The sequence below is a fragment of the Ruditapes philippinarum genome, unplaced genomic scaffold (genome assembly GCF_026571515.1).
Source record: "Ruditapes philippinarum isolate M1 unplaced genomic scaffold, ASM2657151v2 ctg1961_1_1_1_1, whole genome shotgun sequence".
In the NCBI taxonomy this organism is placed as follows: Eukaryota; Metazoa; Mollusca; class Bivalvia; order Venerida; family Veneridae; genus Ruditapes; species Ruditapes philippinarum.
The window spans coordinates 120,158-145,863 of NW_026858357.1; the positions used below are offsets into that span (position 1 = coordinate 120,158).

Genomic DNA, 25,706 nt, shown 5'->3' on the forward strand with positions numbered 1-25,706 from the left:
CTTTAAAAATGACATTACTTGGCTTATTATCTAAAGGTCAAGATCACATGTAAAGGTCATACAAAAACTCACCTTGCAAGGTCAAATTCATCCATAAGTAAAGATTACTACAAGATCAAATATTTTGTTAAAACTGGCATGTCAAGGTGATTTAGAGGTCAAATGGGCTGCATCCGTTTGGCGCCGAGTTTTGGTTATAGGGTCGGTTTGATCTTTCAAATCACAATTTTGGCCCGATTAAACTCGTTCTGTGGGTTGATTGGGTCCCCAGGGACCCACGGGGTTGAGTCTTTGATTTACTTTCAAGGGGTGAGGAAAAAGTAATTGCTTGCAGGTAAGCTTATGAAACGTTTCGGTGATTTAAGTAAAATTAGTGGCTCGGGGTTTTCCTTTGGCTTGAAATTATTGCGGCTGGAAGGGCAAAAAACCTGAGGTCTTTCCTTTACCAAGTGAAAGGGGCTGAAAATTGCTTGTCAAATGGAGTCAAAAATACTTTGTCGGTGTTTAGGATAATTTTTAAAACCCAAATTAACAAAAAAAGAGGTGTCACAAATCAAAAATTATGTTAAAATGGCTTGTTTCTTTTAGTTTCTTTGTAAATAGACATCACATCAATGTGTTCATTAATGCAAATCAAATGGCAACTCTTCTACATTCCTGGGATTTTGATAAATTTTGATAATTTCTGTATATTTCATATTACTCAGTGGCTAAGTGTTGAAAGTCACTTTGGTAGTTATGAATTTAATCCTTATATTTCATACATGTATTTCTCCGTTAGCCATTTGGTTTCATGTCATGTTTTTCTAATTATGGATGAATTTATTTTTTGATACCAGTGGTGTTTTTATCAGTAGCTGGATATTTATTCACATACAGGCATAAAAAAATCCAGCACTGTGGATGTCAAATTGTTTGGGACAGAACAGTTTTTCCTGAGTGTAAATTAAAACAGTTTTGTAACATTTTGCACCACAAAATAGAAACAGGATTATAGTCAGATTAGGTATGGCATTTTTTATAGATGTTATGTTATAATCATATTGATAAGTGGTTACCTCGCTGGAACTGAACGTGACTAGCTATTGTGACCAGTATAGAGCCAGGCCAGCTTGCATTGCAGTGGTGCGTTTCACTAATGTACTTATGATATCGTTACTCGAGTTTGAACGTAACTTAACATAAGCTGAACTTATGTATTTATTCGGGCTTCACTAAACTTATTTACGCATTGGCGTAAGTTTAAACATGAAGTTAAGCTCACTTATTGCTGGCGTATATTTCATGGTCTGTTTAGTGGAACGCAACTAATGTAAATCTACCACGATATGCTAAACTTAGGAATATTCATAAAATGCTCACCTGTTCTTTCTGATCAGGCTGTTTACTGTAAGTGGCTCAATTTATTGTACATGTGTTTTGATAGTGTAACCCCTTGTACTTTGTATGGTTCATGGAATGTTCCAAGTTTAACCCGGCTATTCCATTACAGAATTTCTGCAGGTGAAGGGTACAGGGCATTATCATTTGTTATTTAAGGGTAAGTATAGGTGTTATTGTATGCTGAATGTGTGAATCAATTCATGAATGTGTGAATCAAATCACACCAAGTCTGCAATATAATTTTACCAAGAAGTGGACCTTTAAAGGTTTTCGTTTTTCGATCATGTTAATTACCACAAAGTTGTATATGTTGTATGTTTTTGTAGCAGGGGCGTGGCCAGTAGTTGTGTTATAATTCTTAGGGCACTAACGGGTCCTGTCCCTGCTAGGCAACCATAATACACTGTGGGGAAGTTCAAGGAGACTTAATATCACTTGTATAGGAAATACAGGTGCTGACAATTTATTTTTTAAAACCCTTCATGTAGTTAAATTGATCTGTACATATAAGTTATGATACAATTTTCCGAGTAGGTAGGAATAAGTTAAATTAGATATATTGACTATTGAACAAGATGTATGTATAATGTATGTAAGTATATTGTTACTTGTCGACATGAATACATGTGACTTATGTAATTGATTGAAGAAAAAAAAATATTGTTGTGCCCAATTTATTGTTGCTTTGTTTTTAGTGTTTGTTAAGAAATTAAATGTTTAAATTGCTTAGTGTTTTTATGTTTTTTATACGCTAAGAATAATTGTTGCTGCAAACATGATTTAAGAATACTTTATTATTACCAGAGACATAGGAATACATGAGTTATCTACATCTTTGTTATTACACAGTATGATATGTAATGTTAGATGGTATATCTGAATTTAATGTCTGTTTCTACGAAATTATCCTGTAACCATTCATCCATGTCAGCATTTTGGGCAACTGTAAAATTATTCTTCCAGTCACCAACCTGCCCTGTAATGATAGAAAATAACCCGATTAATGTTTCACTCATTACAATGGCATTTGAAAATAAATCATTACACAGTCACTTGTAGTTTCAAACTCCCAATCTCGTACGCAGTGATCTCCCCTTATCAGTACTCGTAATCACTCGATTAGCGAAGCGAAGGGAGACAACTGCGTTGGAGTTTGTTCCCCGCTCCCCGCAGCGGTTACTTCCCTTGATCAATACCATACCGAAGATCACTGCGTGGAAACTGGCGATGTTTAGCAGTCCAATATTTGTTTAAGTGTTAAGACATCAGAATTACAGCAATCGTTTATCCTTGCGTGATCGTAAGTGGCGAATAAATGAGTTCAAATTACTGGAGTCTATACATCTCTTAACCCCTGGTGTTGCTTTAAGTTTGAACGCTCGAGGTTAGCCAAAATCTTTTTTTTTTCTGATTCGTCGCCATATGACCTAACTTATGTTGTGCGACGTAAAACCAAACAAACAAAACGTCATTGTGAAGTATACCTATAAAGTAGATCTACATATTTCTGAAAGAAGTAATTGAATTATACTGATATCAATAAAATGTTATATTCTTCAGAAAAAGTTTTAAAAATTATAAGTTAAGTTACGAACCTTTTCTGTACATCATTGAAGGTTTCCTGTGATTCGTTATTCCTTCCTTAACTTTAATGTCAAGGTCAGCTTGTTTCAGGTTATCGAAGTGGCACGCATGCGCAATCTGTTGAATTAAGTCACTAGAACGATTGGTTCCAAGAAACTCATCTATTTTCCTAATTTCTCTGACAGGGTTCTGAAGACGTTTAAAACAACATTAGGAAATGATTTTGAATGACAAAGGAAATTCTGAAGACGAAAAATATTTTGTTCGAAAAATTAAAGCCGCAATGAATACTTGAAATGAATACTGTAACGGTTTACGGGCAACCATTTTCATTTGACTGTTTTTATCAGCTTAAAGGACAAAGTTTATTTTTGCAATGACGATGGAAGAAAAAAAAAGATATCGGGCTACTAAATTCCTATTATATTGAATAATGCCTGCAAATACCGTACTTCTCTCTAAATTACTTTTAAATGCAATATGCAACCTTAAAGTAAATGATAGTGGTTTTTTAACTCTATTTCCTGCCATTCATCTTTTTTCCTCATTTAAATGTAAACATAACAATTATTATTAACAATGATCAACCTGGACAAAAGATACAGCCGGGTAAAAGAGTGGCTGTTTTTTGAAGGTTTTACTGTACCTCTTTGATGTCCTCGTAGTAAAGGTTTAATATTTGTTCAGGGTTTGCTTTTGTAAAACGCTCCCACTCCTTGATGTATTTAAACCATGGATAAAACTGGTCTGGAAGGAAAGAGCATGCTTAGATAAAGTCCAGGGCCCCGTCTTATCAACGGTCGCACTTTTAAACGTTTTTATCGTACAAGGGGACAGTGTTTGAAATGCCTATGTTCTAAGAAAAAATGGGGTAAAAGTATGTCCCAAAAGTTCAACTCAAAAAGTATATCAATAATTCATTTGAAGTCGACTATGTCCGCAATTGTCCGTATTTCTCATGTTTCAAGCGTTCGATTAACACGTTTGCTTTTCCTTGCTCCCAATCATTCCAGCGCTTATTTGATATTAATAAGAACGGAAAGTGAGGACATTTTTCAAATATTGAGGCATGCTTGAATTTAATTGCATTGAAATTACATGTCATATGATACCAAAGTTTTGAACATTATGTAATATGTTCGTTTTACTAATTGACGTGTGTAACTAAATCTGTACTTACAAATTCCATACTTCCCTAGAACCATGGGTAGATAATCCTGAAAACTTTCTGTAAACGGCCTTCCTCCTAAACTATGATGGTGATGAAATAAAGACACTGCCATATCTTTCGGATTTCTTTGCACGTGAACTATTTTGATCTTTTTCTCAAAAATTCCCTTGGGAATAAGTTTACACGGCCAGTGACAATTCAAAACTCTCGGTGACGTCACTTTATCTATGACATCTACGTCTTTAAAATCTAGAAAGACTGCTTCTTTTGGGTTTGTCTCGTACTCGGCCTTCCCTCCTCGTAACATCATAAGTATCTCCCATACCCAGTGTGTACCTGTAAATGCACGGGTTTTCCTTAAATGGCATTTGAAATTTATAACCTGCTTAATAATATTCAAGTTAATAAAACTTGGACAGAAGTGATAATGGTCATTAGTTAAGGTACACAACGATAATTCTGTACAGATAAACCTGTGAATAAAAGATATCCAAAGGAGAAACCATACATGGCCTTTATATACAAGTGGTCTTTATTCGGAGTTTATTGTATTGAATTTGTTGTATTTATATTAATGAAGGTTTGTCATAGAATGGTTTTTATTGACAGGGTGGTTTTATTCGAAGGTGGTCTTAACCACAGGTTTGACTGTATAGTGAAGCATAATTATAAGTATTTAACGAATTGAGAGCGCAGCACACGGTCACGCGGTAGTCATGTATGTCTTCAAGTCTAGGAGTCGCGAGTTTGATACCCGCAACTCCAACAAAAACTACTAACAGATCTTTAAAAAAACAACAGAGATTAGTGGTTTGTAAATACACTTTGTGTAACCAATTGTTGTACGTTCAAATCGTGCCAGGGACTTTGGATTCTGCCACGTGATGATGCTATCCAGCTAGCTTACGAAACTCGGGTGCCAAATCGTACCTGAACTTACAACGGAGAGACACCTGAGGTCATGGAGGTATTGTAAAGTACAGTAAAGTTGGGAAGTCGCCGTTTGACCAGCACAGTGTTGGTACAAAGTAAAGCCAAACAACAACAACAAAAGCTTAACTTTTAATTTATTATGCGTTTGTAATAATGTTATATCATATATCAACCAAATAAAACCATCTTTAATAATTTAATCATAACAATTATGTAACATTATATTATATTATTATATTCTATTACAAAGTGTTAGTTTATCTATGTGCGCAATTGATATGACCGTACGCTGCGCCGCTCTTGACAAATTTTATTTGATACTTAATTCACAGGAAATAAGGCTTACTGCTAAATGCAATTTGTTAAAATATAACGATTGATTGCATTGATAATTTTCTAAAACTTTCAATCCCGTTCTATCTATAATGTATCGACGGACGAGGATCTGTTGAATTCTAGAGTGGCGACGAAGCCTAGCGGTTAACGCGTCGAAATATAGTAATCGGATTAATGACCGCGTGGGTTCAAACCCGGTCAGGGGCAAGCCGTTGTTTCCTTGAGCCTTTGTTTAATTGCTTTGTTACTGGCTGGTTCCAGGAACGGATTCGAGAGTGTTTAAATAAGCTATAAGCTTCCAACACAATCGAACTAAAATAAATTAGTATAAACTAAACTAAGGCGTTTTATTTTGTTCTGTCTGAAAACTTGGAATTTAATTGTTTAGATCCATTGCTATGGTACATGTCTACTTGTTATCTAAACGATATTATTTATACACTTAACAAATCTTATAAGTGTGCATTTATAAATGGTTTCATAGGTGTATCAATATTTGCCCGATCATGCTGAAATTTTCATTAAATACAGAAAAGAGACATGTTATCATTTTTATTAAGTATTTTTCATTCAAGATACAAATTTAAGATTTAATTTCTAAAATATGTGAATGCATGTCAAAAGTCGATGTTGCAAAATGATGTCTTGATACCGTATGTGCCCACCCTGACTGTGTATTACAGCCTTGTAGCATCGTCACATCGATGTTGCATACCGTTGTATCGGTGAGGAAGGTTACCAACGATGAAGTTGCTCTGTACTCAATGATTAGCCTTTTTAAAGTATTTCGGTGTACACCCATTCGAGGCGCAACCTTCAAATGAAACAGACATGTAGTACAGTACATTTATGTTCGTCTTAGGTAGAAACTGAATTTAAATGATATTCGGCTTTTATAATGCAAAGGAATTAAAATAATCATTTAAACAAATAAATGTTGTTACCAACCTCTGTTTGGTGTACACAAGCGTTGACCAATCCTAGGGCTATGCAACGCTGTTGTATAGATAATCTACCCATGTGGTGTTTTTCTGATATGTCGATCTCTGTCGTATCCGAGAATATCATGTGCAATTTTATTTCACCCATTCTCACAATTTTTCGTGCATTTTGTGAATTTCGTTCGTTCATGGTTGAACGCACCTCATAGTTAAAATTGACATGCCTGAACACGGGAAAAGTGTGGAAATGCAGGCAATAGTCAGAACGCAACATTTTGTAGAAATGTATTGATAAACGAGAAAGTTATAAGGACATAAATGGTGCACACTTATAAGATTTGTTAAGTGTATGTAGACAAGATGATTGCCGAATCATTAATCCACTCATAGTTTGAAGTGGACATTTCCGATAAACAGGAAATTAGAAATGATGATCCTGCTGAAATAAATATTGTCGGCCAGTTACAGTACTCATTTTGACAATGGATACAGCAAGCCAACTAACGGAGGATAAACTTCTCGAAGAGAATCTTAGCGCTTCTGACGAGTACTATGATTTTACGTGTACACCGTGTACAAAAGAAAAGCGAAATATACAAGCGAAGAAATATTGTGTGGACTGTAAGAATTATTTATGCGAAAACTGTATAAAGCAGCACAATAGGTTTGGCTTGATGAAAAATCATCGCGTCGTGGATAAAACTGAAGCAAAACGATACAAGAGTAACGTCGTACCAAGTGACGTTGTACCGAGTGACGTCATACCAGTGCAGACATGTGACGCCCATATCGGAAAACTTCTTGACATGTACTGTGAGATCCATGAGGAAGTTTGTTGTGCTGCATGCGCAGTCATTTATCACAGGTATTTCTAGACTAATTCTTTTCAACTTATAACTTGGCAACCCTCATTCGATAACCTACCTATTCAGTGAAAAGAATAAAGTACATGTAGGACTATAATCGTGAATTTATACTTGACTTTCTATGTGAAAACAGTGGAAAAAAAAACAAGACACTGTTAATTTTCTTAGAAATACATGTCCATTTACAACTGCTATTATCTCATCGTGTGTAGAGAATGTAGCTAAAGTAGCTCTTGTTCGTTCCCATATTTTCAAAACATTACTGTAGGTGTTAGATTTTGCTCATTGTGTCCACTGTGTTATTATTTTCATTTTACTTACAGCGGGTGTAAGGGAATGGTGTATTTGCCAAACGTCGTCAAGAATTTCGCAGACGACAAACATAATTTTAAGGACATATTTGATAAACTTGATGTATGCCGAATGAATACTGCGAAACTAAAGCTAGCAAGACTTAAACACAGCGAAATATTCGAATGTTCGAAGAAAGATATAATCGAAGAAGTAAAGTATATGAAGAAACGAGTCGAGAAGCACTTTAGTAATCTTGAGAATACATTAATAATGGCAATTGAACAGGAGAAGTACACAATGGAAAGCTGTTATTGATACTGATGTAAACGATTTGGATGACGTCATAGCACAGATTAAACACCAGAAAGAAAACTTGGAGAAGTTGAGTGAAACAGACAATGTCGCTTCGTTGTTTGTACAAACGAGAATAGCGAATAAATGCATTGAAGAATCAGAAAAAGTTGCGAAACTTATTGAGACTAAAACTGGTAGGAACATTTACTTTCTACCAAACAGAGAAGTAAATAGGCTTCTTGATTTGGCAATGTTTGGTGAAATAGTTGATAACATACCTGAATGTAACGGGGAACTAATAAATGTTGTTTCAATCAAGTCGATCGCAGAAAAATCTTTGCCCACTTACAGTGGAATATGTTCCCTTGAAGATGGTTCGAAGTTACTTTGTGATTGGCAAAATGAAAGTCTAATGCATTTAGATGAGGATTATAACATCGTACAACGCATCGAGCTGCCTGGCCAACCCTTTGGTATGTGTGCCATTGATTCTACAACCGTCGCCATCTCGTTTCCGAAACTGAAAGAAGTGCATTGTGTTTCAGCCGAAAATGAAGTGCATCTGACTTCTTCTTTTCACACTCAATCACAATGTCGTGGTATTGCGTACGCAAACGGGCTAATATATGTTGCATGTGGTGAATGGAAAACAGACAAAGACACCAAGAGTCACATCGCTGTCTACAGCATTTCCGGTGAACTTCAAAGCTTCCGGTGTGATCAGCATTTTTCTCAGCTGGGACACATTGCAATATATGGTTCCCGGCTTTACGTCACTGACTGTCATAACGGCTTACTCATAATGGACGAAAATGGCGATGTTTCAAAGATATTTACACATAAGCACATGAATAATCCACTTGCAGTTTGTGCTGGACACGGGAACCAGCTGTTTCTCGGCGGCTGGAGTTCACATAACATAATGCTGCTAAATAACGAGGCACAGTTATCAAAAGTACTGCTAAGTCAACAAAATGGGGTCAAGAACATTCACAGTCTGTTCTTTGATAAGATGAGATTACAGCTTATATACACGATGCGTGATTCCCGCAAAATCAAAATTTATGCTCTTACCTACTGAACATAGGTAGACGAAGGTAAAGCATCTCTTTGACAAAGAAAAATAAAGTTATTCTTTGTCCCCATAGCATTCAGGGTGAATGTCTCTAAACAAATTAAATTTGTCTATGTTTTTTGACTCATAATACATTTTCTTACAAAATTGTATATGCAAGTTTTCCTGGATAATGATAAGATACTTAGAACGCTTACTAACGACAATCATTTCAATAGTAGTGAAATATGACGCGTTGTCTGGAATTCAGATTTTGAAGTAAATGATTATTTGTTATGCCTGATTTTGTTATTGAGACATAAACACAGTGTAGATTTAGAGAGATGAAAAATAGAAGACTTTGCGTTACTTACCTGACTTTAGGTACGTTGCTAAGACATGTACAATGTATACGAGAAAAAGGAAATATATCAGACTCTGCGTTACTTACCTGACTTTGGATACGTTGCTAAGAATACATCGTCTGGTCGTATTGTCAAGTCTCGCATACGTTCAATGTGAGATTTCAAATCTCCATCCTTGAAATGCTTTCTCTGTTCCTTCCTGTGTATAAATATAGATATAATCAGGATTGTGTCATCCATTATTTTTTTGTAGAATAGAATCTAGGACATTTTGAAACTGCGGGGAAGGGAAATCCATAGAGAGCGTTGACAACAACACAGATAGTTAGTAAAATGAGAGATAATGTAGATTACATCATCTCTCAAACCACGCCCCTCCCCCTCCAACCAACAGCGTTTCAGCGGTATTCAATTCATCAATCTATCGTTAGCTTGATATTTGGATAGTTGATACACGTATGTTTTGAGTTTTAACTTGTTGATTCTTTATGTACATTTAAATAATTTAATGATACTAAATTTAGCAAACAGACACGGTCGGCAGCTTGGTTGTTCTCTATGGATGTATCAAAGTATGGCCTGGTTAAAATTTACTGGGCTCGCCCACTGGCACCAGAGCTTCAATGTCTTTTCCATTTCCTACAATCTTTTTAACCATAAAAGTCATTTTACTTCAATGTTGTCTTTTATATACAAACCGCAAAATAAAGTTTTTGTTCTTGTCTATCTCGGTACAATAGATTTATAGAAAGGAACAAAAAGCGGGAACGTTGTTTTGGTGATTTTACTATTTTATGTCATCATTTGTATTTATAAAACCAAATTATTAACTGACAGTAACTTGAAGCTCTGGTGCCAATGGGCTCACTTTATAGCTAGCTATCTCAAAGAACTACTTTTTAAGGCACCCACTAAGCTTACAATTAAGCAATGAAATACATACGAATAAACTAAGCCATTTGCCGTTATAAATTCGCCTTTTCTTCCATCAGATGTTTCAATTGTGATATTGGCCATTCTTACTATTTGTATTCTGAAATGAAAATTCGTTGTCATTATCCAAGATGGAACCAACCAAGCCTTTAAAGACTTAGGCCTACACATGTATAAGTGAAATATATTCTATATACCAAGCCTCTCCTTTGATTTGCATTTAATGACTTAGGCCTACTCGTGTATAAGTGAAAATATATTCTATATATCACGCCTCTCCTTTGATTTGAATTTAATGACTTAGGCCTGCTTATGTTTAGATGAAATATATTCTATAATCCACGCCTCTCCTTTGATTTGAATTTAATGACTTAGGCCTGAAATATATTCTATAATCCACGCCTCCCCTTTGAATTGCCTTTAATGACTTAGGCCTTCTCATGTTTAAGTGAAATATATTCTATAATCCACGCCTCTCCTTTGATTTGAATTTAATGACTTAGGCCTGAAATATATTCTATAATCAACGCCTCCCCTTTGAATTGCCTTTAATGACTTAGGCCTTCTCATGTTTAAGTGAAATATATTCTATAATCCACGCCTCTCCTTTGATTTGAATTTAATGACTTAGGCCTGAAATATATTCTATAATCCACGCCTCCCCTTTGAATTGCCTTTAATGACTTAGGCCTTCTCATGTATAAGTGAAATATATTCTATAATCCACGCCTCTCCTTTGATTTGAATTTAATGACTTAGGCCTGAAATATATTCTATAATCCACGCCTCCCCTTTGAATTGCATTTAATGACTTATGCCTACTCATGTTTAAGTGAAATATATTCTATATGCTACGCCGTCCCTTTGATTTGAATTTAATGACTTAGGCCTGAAATATTTTCTATAATCCACGCCTCCCCTTTGAATTGCCTTTAATGACTTAAGTCTCCTCATGTATAAGTGAAATATATTCTATATACCACGCCTCTCCCCTGATTTTGATCAAAACGTTACAAACAAACAAGGAAAAACAATGAACTGCATGTATTTTTAAAACAAAATATCATTTACCTGGTTAAATCGACATTACCACTGTCAAATACCACACGTGATAAAGAGTTTACACAAATGTTAATATATGTAGGTCATATTTTCATCACGAGAATTAGTAACACACCATTTTATCAGTTTATGGTTACATAAAACAGGCGCGGATCCTGGATTTTATCAGATGGGTCGCAAACTTTCGATAATGGGTAACAAACATTAAGGCAGGATATTTTGCTTATCTCTAGAGATGTGGGACAAAAGTCAAAATTTTCCTGTTTTTTTGTTTTTGTTTTTTATTACTAGATTTTTTTCTGATTTTCGCTAATCCAACTTTAATAGGCGTTCGACATACGTGTCAAATCCCATAGGGTCATGTCCGCCTTACACCACCGCCCCTCCCCCTTCTGGAGTCGCGCGTGTCATAATGCACTTATAGATAATGATAATTATAGTTGTATAAATATGCACACATACATTTACACCAGTTCGATCCAATACACACAACATATAAATATTACATGTATTAGGGGGCAGGGGACATATTCGTATGATGGCCCCGGTCAAATTTTTTAATAACTCAGACATGGTGTTTTGAAGGTACTGATAACTTCTGATATTTCTCTGTCATTGTAATTCTTTCTTGTTTGTGTGTAGGAAATGAGATATATTTTTGGGTTTTTACCCGAAACTAAGCATTTTGGTAGCTTTGTATGTATTTCTGACTCTCCGAATGGAGGTGAAAAAGTTAAAAATCAAGCTTTGACAGTTGGCGCCAAACAAGTAAGAAATTTCAGATAAATTTTGTGAAAAATCTAAACGTATGACAGACACTTTATTTGTCATTTCTGAAAATGCTATAGCTTGCACTGCGTGTTACTGATATTTTTAAAGGAATCGGGCGGATTCTGGAGTATGCTGCACCTTCATGAAGATTGCCCATATTGGTATTTTTTAGGTGTGATTTTGGCTGGGTGGGGGTAAATATAAATTGCTGTCAGTCATTTTTTGAAGGAGCAATGCATGCAAACTATTATTTTCTTCAATGTATGTCATATGCATATTGAGAGTCTTTAATTACTATGTACTGATATTTCTACAAATTATTATGCTGTTTTCGTTTTATAAATTGCCGTCTAGACCTATTATTACTGGGAAAAGAACATTTTCTGTTCAAGTTGAATTTAGTTTAAATCATTCAACGTATTGCTTTTTAGGCTATTGTCCTATCGGAACATCTCGGCTATTAATCAATAATAATAATGATAATAATTCTTAGCAAAGGGCTGGTTATTGTCGTTCCAAATACTGCCTGTACGTATATGTCCCCGACAGTCCCGAAAAGTGCTTGAATGATAATATTCGGAAACCCTTATAAAATATATAATGGCCGTACAAGGCATTTTTTACCAGTTTGTTTTTAAAAAATGAAATATTCAAATATCAGACAGTATAAATTTCAATTAGTCTAAATCATTTCTTTCGAAATTCTAAATAAAGTTTCCGTTTAAAAGGAAAGACTTGCCCAGTTGTGTCATCATCCCATCCCTTTAAAAATGATGGGGTTTTTTTCTAAATAAGGTCGGCTTTTTGCTGTCTTCACGCAGATGTGCTAGTCGCATTGATTTGACTGAAAATATGTTTAAAGATCTAGCTGTAGGTTGTAATTGAGGTTGTTCCCACACTTAAGTGAAATTTTATATATGTATATAATTATGTTTATAAAACAATTTTCAAACATTGAAGAATATGTACTGCAAATATCTGTGCACATGATATGTAATAATTAAAATATATGCATTCATTTCTCATTGAAAAAAATCACTTAGACTTTATAGAAAATAAATTTCTAATTACCAGCCTTTATTTACATGAAATGTTAAATTCGGTAATATCTTTATAAATAATGCTTTTTGGAACCTACAATATTGATAAATCTTAATTTGAGCATTATATTTATGATATAAAACCATAAAAATGAGTTACGGGACCTATTAAAAGAAATTAGATTTTAGGTTAAATCAATACAACAAGCACCTTTGCACCATTACGTATATTTCTGTGATGTCGTAAAAGCAAGTACATGTATATCTCCTCGCCGGAAAAGAACAGTAGTCGCATCTTCGCGGCCCTTTCCTTTCCATCAAACTTCGGATAATTATAAATAATAGCCGAGATGTTCTGATTGAATCATTTTGTATCGGCGACAAGTAACCAAAATAGAGTAGTGAGTGGTCAAGAGAGCCATTTTTATAACTTTAACATCGTTTAGGTCCCCTGAATATCATATGAATACTTTCAGGCTATTTTTTGTTTCAGACCAGCTTTCTTTTCCTACGGAATGGCCAAATAAAGATGTTGCAACAAGAAAAAAATCTCAGTGTTACCCCTTAGGCATTAGTATTTTACATTACATGATATGAAAATACCAAACAAATGTGTGTGTAAAATTGTAATTTCAAATTATTTTTTTCATGTGATGCAGTGAAAATATGTAATCTTTTCTTCATTTATGAACAGAGATGGAAAGCATAAAATTATTTAATCAATGGGAGACAACTGCTACAGTACGGATTCATAGCAAGGTAAGAATTTCATCGATTTATCTCCCCTGTTAACGGATAAATTTACTTGAAAGTAGACTGAATTAGCGTAACAAGAAATCTTAACATAGAAGAAGATTTATTGCAATAAACAGAAATACATTACAAATAGTGAAAGCAAATTTATTCAGCAATTTATTTACAAAATGCAACAGTTACTATAAATAAATGTATACATAACTAGACAAAAGCTCTATTTAATGAATGACAACCGCGTAAAATTCGTGCATTTTTAAATTCTTAATGATAAAATGTAAGATATAATTTAAGCAAATGACATTATTTATTTCAGCAATGTTTATAAAACTTAATATAAGTTTAAGTAAATAATGTGCATACTTTATATTTAATAGAAAATAGTGTAATAATTCGTCTGGGTCTTTTTAATCAATGAAAATTTTTAATTACCCTTTCCGTATTGTTTTTACACTTTTCGTGTTTTGCAAGTCTGTATATGCACTTATAAGCGTTTAGATGACTCAGATGAAGCATATATTTCTATGTTTTAAGCATGAACCATTCAAATCATAAGATATTTATAAAAGTGTAACCTTCGCTACAACACGAAGTAAAATTTCTATTTTCGCAAAAGGCAATTCAAAGTCATACAACGCTAATAAAACGTTCTACACATTATATTTAAAGTCCATTAATCGCAAATATACAAAGACATAAAAAGCTCACAATATATACTGATTTTAAGCACTAACTGAAAACAAGACTGTTCGATATCTTGCCACGCTCTTATCAATAAGTTAGGATATAATTCATTATTTGTTTGATATTCATACAGCACTATTTGCACGTGCTCATACGAAAGCAAATTCACAACATATCTGCAGACGGCAATCTTGTATTGAACTTTCTAAGTTCCGGTTGACAAACACCCAGCGCCCATTCCAAAACCGTAACCGGAAGTGCCGAAATTCTTTGCGTAACATCCTGAAATGTATTCAAGAGAGAAAGATTGAGTGACTGTTATGTTCACTTTTAGAAATAGAGCTGATTTACTATTCTTTCTCACCAGACGCTTTCATCAAAATTAATGTATGGCAAAGCACTTCTGCGTTGTGTATGTGTGCGTGTTGACTATACACTAGAGAAGACAAATGCGCCGTTCCATAGTTTGATAATACATGTATATGATTTATAATCATAGTCAAGAAATTGTTTATTTTTGATATTGAACTTCATAATGATTAAATCATGTTAGTCAGTATATCAACTGATTCAAACTGTGTCTAATAATCACCTATGGTATATTGAATCAAATATTTTCTCGTTATTTCTCGCGTTATTTCACTCATTATTTCACACGTTATTTCTCACGTGATTTTTCACGTTATTATAGTATATTGTTTCTGCAACAAAGCTATTCGTAGTATTTTTTAAAATAAAAGATAATAAATGCCGTTGCCAGTCGGTAAAATAGCCAGAAAATATTTTAAGAAAATTCTTTGTTATATACCTTTACAGTATATTTCTTTCTCGTGCCGGTTTAGTGCACTAGGGTCTAACTTCTTATTGCACACCTTACAGCTACAGCATGATTTATGCCAAGGCTGAAAAATTATAAATGTTATATATATAAATATTGGTTAGATTTCTTGATATACAAGAGATTGTAGTCCGAACGAAGCGTCCTTGGTCCAGAGTTTGATAAAACTATACCAAAATAGCTAAATATGCCTTGAAATTGTATGTGGTGGTGAACTTTGAATTTTGTTCTGTGCCATTCATTGCAGATATACTGTATGGTTTTAAATGAAACAAAAATGTATGTACATATATCAACGTAAATCAACAATGGCATTTAATTTTTTTAGATGGACTTGCGGTTTGTTTCTGTGATAACCATGATTTAATTCCTGAAATTCTAAGATAATGCATGGTGTCTTAGATGTTGTCACAATAATGAGCATATAAAGTTGAACGAGACTCTGAAAGCATATGCAAGTAACGTATACTTGTAGGTAGACTTATACAAGTGACGTATACATGCAGGTAAATGTGACGTATACCTGTAGGTATATACAAGTGATGTATACCTGCAGTTCTATACAAGTCATTCATACATGTAGGTCTATTCAAGTGACGTATACCTGTAGGTATATACAAGTGACGTTTACCTGTAAATCTATACAAGTGACGTATACCTGTAGGTCTATACACTTATCATTGTCAACAGCCAATACATTGTATAATTAAGTATTAACACGATTCTTACGTCTGACATTCCATTAGCTTTCTCCATTTCGTAAACTGTTCGACCACATCGCCCACATGCGTTAGGTCCTCCACATGATCCCCCAACATGACCCTCATTTGGCCGGTTACTTGAAACATAACAGAAACAGACGTGAATAAATCATTAAAATCGTTATTTAGTTAACAAGAAATGCAACGATTCATTTTAGATCGCCAAGAACGTTAGCATTTATTCTTTGTTCAAGGAATTATCATATATTTGTAATCATCATCATCATTATTATCATAATAATAATAATAATTGTTGTTGTTATTATAATTATTAATTATTAATTATAATTATTAATTATTATTATTATTATTATTATTATTATTATTATTATTATTATTATTATTATTATTATTGTTGTTGTTGTTGTTGTTGTTGTTGTATTAGTATTCACTTGAATCATTAAAATCGAAATTTAATCAGACGTTTTAGCAGCCAATCACGTCTAAGGTGACATTACATAATCAGCCAATCAGCGATTTGGTCTCATTAGCTATTAGGCGTTAATTGTAAAACTGTTAATGCTTACGACATGCCGCTGCTAGTATTTCCAAATTGCTCTCCGGTCTCCATGCTGAGGGCCCCAGCACCTTGACCAAACCCGTACCCCTTGGGTCCGAACTTCTTTCCGTGACAGCCCTTACAGTAAATCATACCCTCGTGTTCTGCACAGGTCGTGCTGTCCAACATTTTGCTGCAAAGACCTTCAAAAAAAGTAAATACTGGTTTCAGTTTATTAACCTAATTTAATTCCAACTTCTGTGCGGGAATCGGAAGAATTTTTTCACGGTCAAATAACTTATATGTCCGTCTGATTTGTCATGTAAAACACTGAAAACGATAAAATTCTGTTTACTACATGTAGTATTCGATTTTGTATATTTGTTGAATTATATGAAGCAATCCTTGTCCTTTAAAATTGTACAAAAATCTTTATTTCTATGAAATAACATTGGTTTCTTTCCTTGTTACTTGACATAGTGGGGACGAGGAGGGTGTGGGCGGGGTATGCGAGGAAGGGAAAGAGAGACACTGTTAAGTCGGTACTTATTTTGAAATTTTCGCTAAAATTGTTGATTTTTTTTCCGAATTGAAACAGTTCATTTTAAGACATTTAGCGTGGAAAGGGAGCAGGTACTTTATGCCTATTTTTTATAATTTCTTTAGATAGATCAAACATGAATTTTATAATAATTTAAATAATGGTTTTAAAGCAGATTAGATGCTTGTTGCCTAAAGACAGTGGCGCTTAATGTGAAATAATTTGTCATAAAAGCAGCAGAATGTCAACAAAGTATTAATTTGACCACCAAATTACTTTTTAGCAAAAAAGAGACAACATGCCACTTCCATAAAGATTACTTAATCACTATAACCAGTAACTCAATGGGTAACCTATTGAAAACTGTACAAAGTACTCCAAAAATAAAAATAAAAAGATTTAAAGAAATAAAAATTAAAAAAATTCTGGGACTGAATGGGTCTTTAAGTTAACATTTGCTTGATTACATTATTGATTTAGCTCTAATGCATTGTACGTAATATCTGCAGAAATTCTCTCTAATTCCACATAATACCCAAAATTATCAATCCAACAAGGATTTTATTTCATGAAAGAATTTTAATACGCCTCTTAAACTGCTCGTTGCAAAATTACAGTAATGTAATTAAACACATATTAAACATGCATGTAACAAAATAATTCTGGAATGGAAGATATCGTAAATTCAGGAGCTGAATAACGTCCAGGCATAGCAGACAAGATTCTCATTAAATTTTCGCGAGAAAACCGTGTTTACACGTTTCTTTCCATCTTCACTTATCAATTATGCGTACTTGATACATGGAACGGTATCTTAGATACTGATTGACGGTTACTCTTCAATTATAACATATTAACTTAGAACATGTACGTTAATGTGAAACAAGTTCTTCCAACTTATATAAATCCATATATACTCTCGCACGCTTCCTAGCTGGAACTAAAATCAGTATAGGTGTCATTTACTGAAAACATTGTCATATGAACTTAACAAGGTTCGAACCCACTGTCCACGAGTTAAGAGACAAACGCCATATATATATATATCCATAAGGCCATAGCTCAATGTTTTCATACATTATTATATACTAGGTATATTCTTTTGTTTACGTGTCTTTTGGTATTAAAGAAGTCCCGGCTCAACTCCTCCCACATCAATGAAGCCCCTCCCCTTCTGTTAACTTATATTCACCCATATATCACATGGAGTATGTGACATTTACTGGGTGAGTAAAGTCTAGTTGTTAGTATGAGGAAACATCATTGGGGAAAACAACACTAAAGTTCGAACCCACTGCTCTCGGGTCATATCCACTGGTCCATTGCTCACCGTTATTATACATTTTTATATACATGTACGTATATTCTGTTGTTTACGCGGTTTTGGTGTTGAATTAAAGAATCCCTGACTTAACTCCTCCCAACCAATCAAGCCCCGCCCCATTTGTATATGTATTCACTCGTATTCATTTTAATATGTGACATTTACCAGATGTGTAAAGATCAAGTTCTTGTGAAATCATAATAAATGCGTTTTGGTCGCACTATTTTTAGTTTTACTGTATTCTGGTAGCTTTTTTTCTATCACCAAGAAACCAAATTAGAATAAACAGTAAACATCATCTCTAACCGAATTATCAATTATAATAGTACAGTTTGGCGATGTTCCAAGCTATGTGGTAGGAATGTCAGAATCTCAATGTTTCTAGCAGAACATTTCTGTTTTATCAAAGAAATTGCCGTCAGGTAAACTTCTTCAAAATTACTCATTTCTCGTGAAGTGTGTAGAAGATTTGCTTTGATTGAATGATGTGTAGTAATAATCAGTGTGGAATGTGAACTTCCTTCCGTGATAATGATACATATACAATTGTATGTAAATAATGCGAAAGTAAGTGAATAAAAACATCGTACAATTTATGACTGCAACATCCGCCCTGATCACATTGTTTTAACATAACTTGCGTGTTTGTTCTTGCCGCATTGGTTCGTGGTCAGTAACTGTTCTTATGCATCAAAACATAAGTTTCGTAATGAAATAATAAATAAATAAATAAATAAAAATAAACAAACAAACAAACACGAAAAAAACACCACACACATAATTATGTTTTATTTCGTATATGTTATGTTGTATGAACTGTCCTTGATCTTTAAATGTGTTTTCTTCTTTTAATGCGCATCTCATCTTTTTAATGTTAAGATATGTTACTTGAAATTCCAAAACCATTCTTACAATCCCTAACCCATTTTTTTGCACAATTACTGATTTTGCTATTCAGGTATTGCCTACTCACTAACGAAATTTCCCCATGTCATTCACAATTTCTTCCAACATTTACCTCTTTATAATCTATTTTTTGGTTTGTTTGCCTAACATACTTCATAATTGTACATATAATGTAATTTTATGAGGTCCACACCCTGAACTGCAAACATTATGCGCTTGGCTAGAGTTACGACCCTTCTTGGACAAGAATCTGTATACCCGTACATTGCTAAACAATCTTAGTTGTTGCAATCGGAACTATATTCATTGAGCCGTTTTTTTTTTTTTAATTTTATTTGATTATATAACATCTTACCACATTTAAAACAGAATTTGTGCCATTTCTTCCCACCGGCAAGTCTTTCTTCTGCGGCGTATACCGACTTTCCGCATAACGGGCATTTAGCCTGCTCTGGAGGTTTGAATGGCATTTTGAGCCTCTGAAAAGACAATTAAATCTAAAATCATTCAAAAATTCCTCTTTCTAGGATTAAAATTGTTCTTAAAAGACGGTGCAGTTAAAAACGTAAACTAAAATCATTTACTAAACATTTCAGAAGGGACCAAACTGAAAAAGTAATATTTTGACGTTGTGAATAGGTTTAAAACTAACGAAACTTCAGAATGCAAAATTGTATGAGGCTTTAGAAAACTGTTTACATAGCAAGAACAAGTTATTCATGTGAAATGACTTCATTCACACGTGAAGAAAAATTGACTGATGCTTGCTAGCAATACACGTCATTATGTGTACGACTATTTCTCATCATTTTCTGGCATTTAAAACAGGTGAGACAGTTGTTTTCGCAATTCTTCACCTATTTCTAGACAGATATTTGCAACATAACAACTGTTTACGTTTTCTTCAATTATGTTACACATGAGCAAAGAGAATTTAACATTTTTTCTAACCGTGCGCACCTTTTCCCGCCAATAAACAAGCGAGCAGACGATAAATCTATCAACCTGTCTGTTTTGATTTGTATCTTAGGAATGCAAGGAGGCAGCTGAAGCTGAAGATCAAAATAATCTTTGTACTCCCAAAAATACAATTATTCTGTTCAATATCAATCGTAAATTTGAGTTCTGCTTAGCTTTATCATTGTTTTTGCAACAACAACAACGAAAACAATGACTAAAGATCAAAACAACTATGAAAGTAGCACAACTGTAAAATAAGAAAGAAATACTAGTGCTTTAACAGTTTTCCATGAAAGATCTTATTTACATTTTGGAACACCAATTATTTCATGTTACCGGAAAATCAGGTATTTCATTTTAACGGATCACTGATTTTTTTCATGATATCGGAAACACTAATTATTTCGTGCCACCAGATCACCAATTATTTCGTGTTACCGGGACGCCAATCATTTCATGATATAAGAAATTGCATTATTTTGAAACGTAGGATGAAAATTGTGTCTACATTCTATGTCTACATCCTATGTCTGCACCATATGTCTACATCCTATGTCTACATCATATGTCTACATCATATGTCTACATCATATGTCTACACTCTATGTCTACACCTTATATACACCATATGTCTACTTTCTATGTCTACTTCCTATGACTACAGCCTATGTCTACCCTATGTATTCAAGCTATCTTCACCCTACTCTACACTTTATTTACACCCTATGTTTTCACCTTATATACACTCTATGTCTACATCCTATGTCTACACTCTATGGTTACATCCTATGTCTACGCGCTATCTCTGCTACCAGTAATTGATAAAAAAAAAACATTTTTTTATATCTGGCTTTTGTAATAACATGGCTTAATGATATGATTTTCTCGGGATGAAAATACAACATAAAACATTTATAGTCTTAGAGTTATATAAACCGCAGGAACATCATGCGGATACCTTCGTGACTCATTGTTTAAGAATTTTAGTTTTCCGGCAAGGCTTATCAAGAAAAATCACTTTTTAAGGTAAACATTGATATATCCAAACATTCATTCGCCGCAAAAAAGATCTCTGTAACCGTTTTAACAATTTCAACAAATATATAAATGATACAATTTGTAAAATTCGTCTGATAACTGTAACGCTCTTATTTGATGCAGTTCTGCAAAATCCTTTTTTTTTTCATTTTACTCAAATGTTCCAGTATGTTTTATGCATTGATCATTACACGAAGTTTTTGATAGAACTTCAAACTTTTCATTATGCATGGATAAATACAAGTTATATACAAATAATTTGTCGTAGTCATTCACCCTGTTTTAACGGTCCACTCTCAAGTCGACCGCGGTGCAGGCAAGGTCAAGGTCAAGGTGACTTTGGACGGAGTATTTGAGGAATTCCTTCCATGTAAAGAATAACGCACTAAAACCAAAATAGCGTTAGTGTTACGTTTACCAGAAGGCTTTACATACATTTTCATTGTATAATTTTATAACAGTGTATCGCAAAATATTAAGATATTTTTGGTTTAAACATATTTATTGAAGCTCGATTGCGAAACAAGTTCTTCCATCTGATAATTAATCACTTTCGAGTCCACTTCCTGAAATCAACCAGTACTGGTGTAATATGAAGAAACATGGTCGTGACCCGATTAGATCTCGAACCCATGATCCCTGGTTTGAGAGGCACACACCTTAACCACAAGGCCACCGCTCCCCTCGCGACTTTTTTCTTAAATATCTCCCTGAACAGTATTTTATTTATTTCTTGGACGTATTGTCTTTAAAACTCTTAATTTTGTTTCATTGATACATTGCCTTAATTTCCTTTAAATATCAACATAAAATTTAATAATATTTATATAATTTATCGGATTACAATTTTACAATGACAATTTAATCAATTTTTATTTTTTTTTAAATATTTTATTTATTTAATTATTTGCGTACCTTTACAGCTACATTATAGTATCAATGTCCAAAATAATTAAATAATGACATTGCAAAAAGTGAATATTTTTTATTCTTTTTCTAAATCAAATAACTCACCCTTCAATGAAACGTCTAATTAGTTACTCCAAAAGCGTCTAAGTGATTTTTTTTGATCGCAAGTTTCGAACGCGCGCTACTTTACCCTCTTCCTACCTGTGAAATAACGACGAACGAACGGTGAATTTATATTGTGTAGATATGCTATGATAGCTTCAATTCTGTGTAATTTGAGATGAGAACATTTGAAGATTCTACACTATGATTTAAGAGTAAAATATTTAAATGTTCGCTGTGTGTATATAGAAGTGCCGCAACTCGTTTACACATGATTTACTCATGATACACATGTATATATGAGAAATTTTGAAGCTTTCCTCACATTTTATACATGTTAACAAAGTGACAAGATACTATAAGAAACCACTAAATAACCTCCCCATTTAAACAAAAGGCAAAGATGCCACCAAATTATCTCCCCATTTATACAAAAGGTCAATATGCCACTAAATTACCTCCCAATTTTGCCAAAGGCCATGATGCCACCAAATTACCTTTCCAATTAAACCAAATGCTAATATACCCTCCCATTTAAACAAATGGCCAAGATGCCACCAAATTACCTTCCCATTTAAACAAAATGCCAAGATGCCACCAAATTACCTTCCCATTTAAACAAAAGGCCAAGATGCCACCAAATTACCTTCCCATTTAAACAAAATGCCATGATGCCACCAAATTACCTCCCCATTTAAACAAAAGGCCAAGATGCCACCAAATTACCTCCCCATTTAAACAAAAGCCAAGATACCACCAAATTACCTTCCCATTTAAAGAAAAGGCCAAGCATTCGGAACTGCCTCGGCTATTATCTATAATATTAACCTCGGAAACAATACGGATTGAAAGTAGTTCTACCACGTGGTAGATGTAAACAGAAACAGAGATAATGTAAAACAAATGTATATATTTGACATCTAATGCCTGTTCCGGTACTCTTTTGCTTGAAAATATGTCTGACAACAATTTGTTATTTAAATATGACCACTGATGTTCAATTTCAAACAAATCCGACGAAATGTCAACAGGTTGGTTTTTTTGTACTTTCGGTTTCTACAACCATGATAATAAATATATAAATAATGAATTGTTTGCTTTTGTACCTATGATATCACTTATTTTAGGTGAACCTTTACTACATATATTGGAAATAAACTTGTAAACAACTCCCAGCATTAAATTACTATTTGTTTACATGTTTAGTTTCTTAGCGTAGGTTAGACCGAAATACCGCATCCGTTCTGTGTATTCATACTATTGTGTTCGAGGTCCTTATCCGAAGACTGACGGAAAGGGCCGAGGAGTTGCGATTGAAGGCCAAGGTACCACCAAATTACCTTCCTATTAAAACAAATGGACAAGATACCACCAAATTACTTCCCTTTGTGACAAGGTATAACAAAATTACCTCCCCATTCTAGATAACACCATGTAGCTACCACTATTTTACCTTCCCATTTTAGCTTTAAAATGTTTTTGTTAAACATCATGTAGCAGATAGATGATCCGCTCCTCATTACCGAGGTTGTTTGTTGGAAATTTCTAGCGTTAAAGTTGTTGACGCATTGTTAAATATGGGAGAACTGGACGACATAAAAACATTGTAAAAAAAAACACTATACGGGATAAAGTGAAATTCTAAGGCAAATCTAAGTTGACTTTGACGAGGAGATTGCTATGGAAACCATAATTATTTAAAAATGATGGTGTATCATCACCCCTTGTGCATAAACCTTAAGTAATGCCCTTTATACATACATATTAAGCTTGCGACATAAATTAGAAATTCTATTTATTCAAATGGCCTCCTACATTGAATTTTCTTTTTACGTCATGTTGTACATCTTGTTTTATACGTATTATATTTTACATCATATTTTACATCATGTTTTACATCATGTTTTAAATAATGTTTTATATTATATATTACGTTTTAAGCGATTCATACCCTATTACTTTTAATTATTTTTGAAACAATTTTGACCAATAAGTATGAAATGCATTCGTGTTAAACATGAAACAATATTTTAGCATAGGTTTACGTCGAGCCCATCACTTTAAACTTTGAAGAGTATGAGAGAATGTTTGCCATCAATATTTTACAGAAATAAAACTCTAGTAATAAAATCGTATATATCAAACTCGGATTTCTTTTAATGACATTTCATTTCATTTTATTGGCAAATCGGCAAATAAACATTACCTTTGGCCATTAACAGAGTATCATGACAAATATGGCCAAAAGTTAAATAGTTACAAACAATTTGTTGTATTTTCATACAAGATTAAAAGTGACAGTTTTAAGCTGACACCATATTCTCAACTTACGTGGATATTAATCTTAGGTGTGACAACCCGCAATTTGTACGTCAATTAAGGGGGTATTTATATATGTTGTGCGGTTATTTCATTCACTGAAGAAACAACATTTGATATCTAAATCTCGGATACACATAGTCATGGTGTACCTATGGACCCACAACTGCTGGCCTTGATTAATATAAGTCCATATATATCTTATGAATAATGTTGCTATTTATAGCAACTTGAACACAAAAGTTTTCCATTGGTCTAAACTAATTGCCTAAGAATATGCATAGAATATGCATATTATAATGATGACTGAAAAAAAGAAAATTAATATAATTAATAGCAGATGATTTTAGCATTGATTCAGCTTTTAAGTAACAAAGAGAACTCTTCAGGTTACGGGATGTTTTTTGTTTTGTTTTTTGTTTTTTTTTCTATCACAGTTATTTTAGCGTAGTTTGCTTAACAACCCTGTACCCTGTCTAACCTCACCTCAAATCGGTCCCCTATCCTCATCGAAAGGAGGTACTGTGTCTTACTTACATAGTGATTAACTATGATCGACCAAGGAGACAACTCTTGCATTGGTAATGCTTTCTTAGAACACAGTTATCTCCCTTATATAATTTAGGCTCGCTTTAGCCTTTTTGATAAAATGAGTTTTCTTTGATTCTGTAGCCCGTATACTATTATACATATATTAACAGGTTCTTTATTGCTTGTGTTTTAAATATTTTTCATTCTGGAATAAAAGGGATTCCACTGAGTTTTTTTTACATGACGGGACTGGAAATATTTTTTTCACGATTAATGTGAATCTATTTGATGAAGGCCTATTTCTGAGTAAATATATATTAATTATCTTTTGCAAATATTTCTGTTCTATGTTCTCCAGCTGATCTATGTAAGAAATTCAAATTTAAAGATTTTAGGCTATTGGAATTCGGTTGAGCTTCTTTAATATCAAATTATAACGGTTTTACCCACAACTCTCTTTAAATTTTGAGTTTCGATCCATCATATATCATGAAGGTTTGAGGGTATGTAGCCA

General features: G+C 33.7%; 3 protein-coding genes across 4 annotated transcripts; 1 reads left to right on the forward strand and 2 right to left on the reverse strand.

The window, feature by feature from the left end:
* Nucleotides 1–2,157: 2,157 nt before the first annotated feature.
* On the reverse strand, nt 2,158–10,318 carry LOC132752939 (sulfotransferase 1A1-like). Its single transcript, XM_060743354.1, has 6 exons — nt 10,165–10,318; nt 9,308–9,420; nt 4,148–4,474; nt 3,614–3,714; nt 2,979–3,156; nt 2,158–2,359 (listed from the first exon to the last, which is right to left on the reverse strand). Exons 1-6 carry the CDS (start codon nt 10,275–10,277, stop codon nt 2,247–2,249), a joined length of 945 nt encoding a protein of 314 aa, XP_060599337.1. The 5' UTR covers nt 10,278–10,318; the 3' UTR covers nt 2,158–2,246.
* Nucleotides 6,404–8,947, forward strand: LOC132752940 (E3 ubiquitin-protein ligase TRIM33-like). 2 transcript variants are annotated; one of them, XM_060743356.1, is made up of 2 exons: nt 6,404–7,213; nt 7,538–8,947. In XM_060743356.1, exons 1-2 carry the CDS (start codon nt 6,831–6,833, stop codon nt 7,821–7,823), a joined length of 669 nt encoding a protein of 222 aa, XP_060599339.1. In that variant the 5' UTR covers nt 6,404–6,830; the 3' UTR covers nt 7,824–8,947. The 2 variants fall into 2 exon arrangements, with proteins under 2 accessions (XP_060599339.1, XP_060599338.1); XM_060743355.1 differs by having other exon boundaries at nt 6,405–7,213.
* Nucleotides 10,319–13,911: 3,593 nt separating the features above from the next.
* Nucleotides 13,912–22,506, reverse strand: LOC132752941 (cysteine and glycine-rich protein 2-like). The gene is made up of 6 exons (XM_060743358.1): nt 22,346–22,506; nt 19,689–19,812; nt 16,591–16,765; nt 16,032–16,140; nt 15,273–15,366; nt 13,912–14,746 (listed from the first exon to the last, which is right to left on the reverse strand). Exons 2-6 carry the CDS (start codon nt 19,801–19,803, stop codon nt 14,670–14,672), a joined length of 570 nt encoding a protein of 189 aa, XP_060599341.1. The 5' UTR covers nt 19,804–19,812; nt 22,346–22,506; the 3' UTR covers nt 13,912–14,669.
* Between the last annotated feature and the right edge of the window lie 3,200 nt (nt 22,507–25,706).

Excerpts from the sequence above, each read along its gene's own strand:
- LOC132752940 (XM_060743355.1), top strand. The coding sequence starts at position 8,053 with ATGTTTGGTGAAATAGTTGATAACATACCTGAATGTAACGGGGAACTA.
- LOC132752939 (XM_060743354.1), bottom strand. The coding sequence starts at position 10,277 with ATGACAACGAATTTTCATTTCAGAATACAAATAGTAAGAATGGCCAAT. Across the intron at positions 4,475-9,307 it reads AGCAACGTATCCAAAGTCAG|GTACACACTGGGTATGGGAG; the intron begins GTAAGTAACGCA and ends GTGCATTTACAG. Across the intron at positions 3,157-3,613 it reads ACTACGAGGACATCAAAGAG|AACCCTGTCAGAGAAATTAG; the intron begins GTACAGTAAAAC and ends AAACGTCTTCAG.
- LOC132752941 (XM_060743358.1), bottom strand. The coding sequence starts at position 19,803 with ATGCCATTCAAACCTCCAGAGCAGGCTAAATGCCCGTTATGCGGAAAG. Across the intron at positions 16,141-16,590 it reads AATACTAGCAGCGGCATGTC|TAACCGGCCAAATGAGGGTC; the intron begins GTAAGCATTAAC and ends TTATGTTTCAAG. Across the intron at positions 15,367-16,031 it reads AAGCTAATGGAATGTCAGAC|CCTTGGCATAAATCATGCTG; the intron begins GTAAGAATCGTG and ends ATAATTTTTCAG.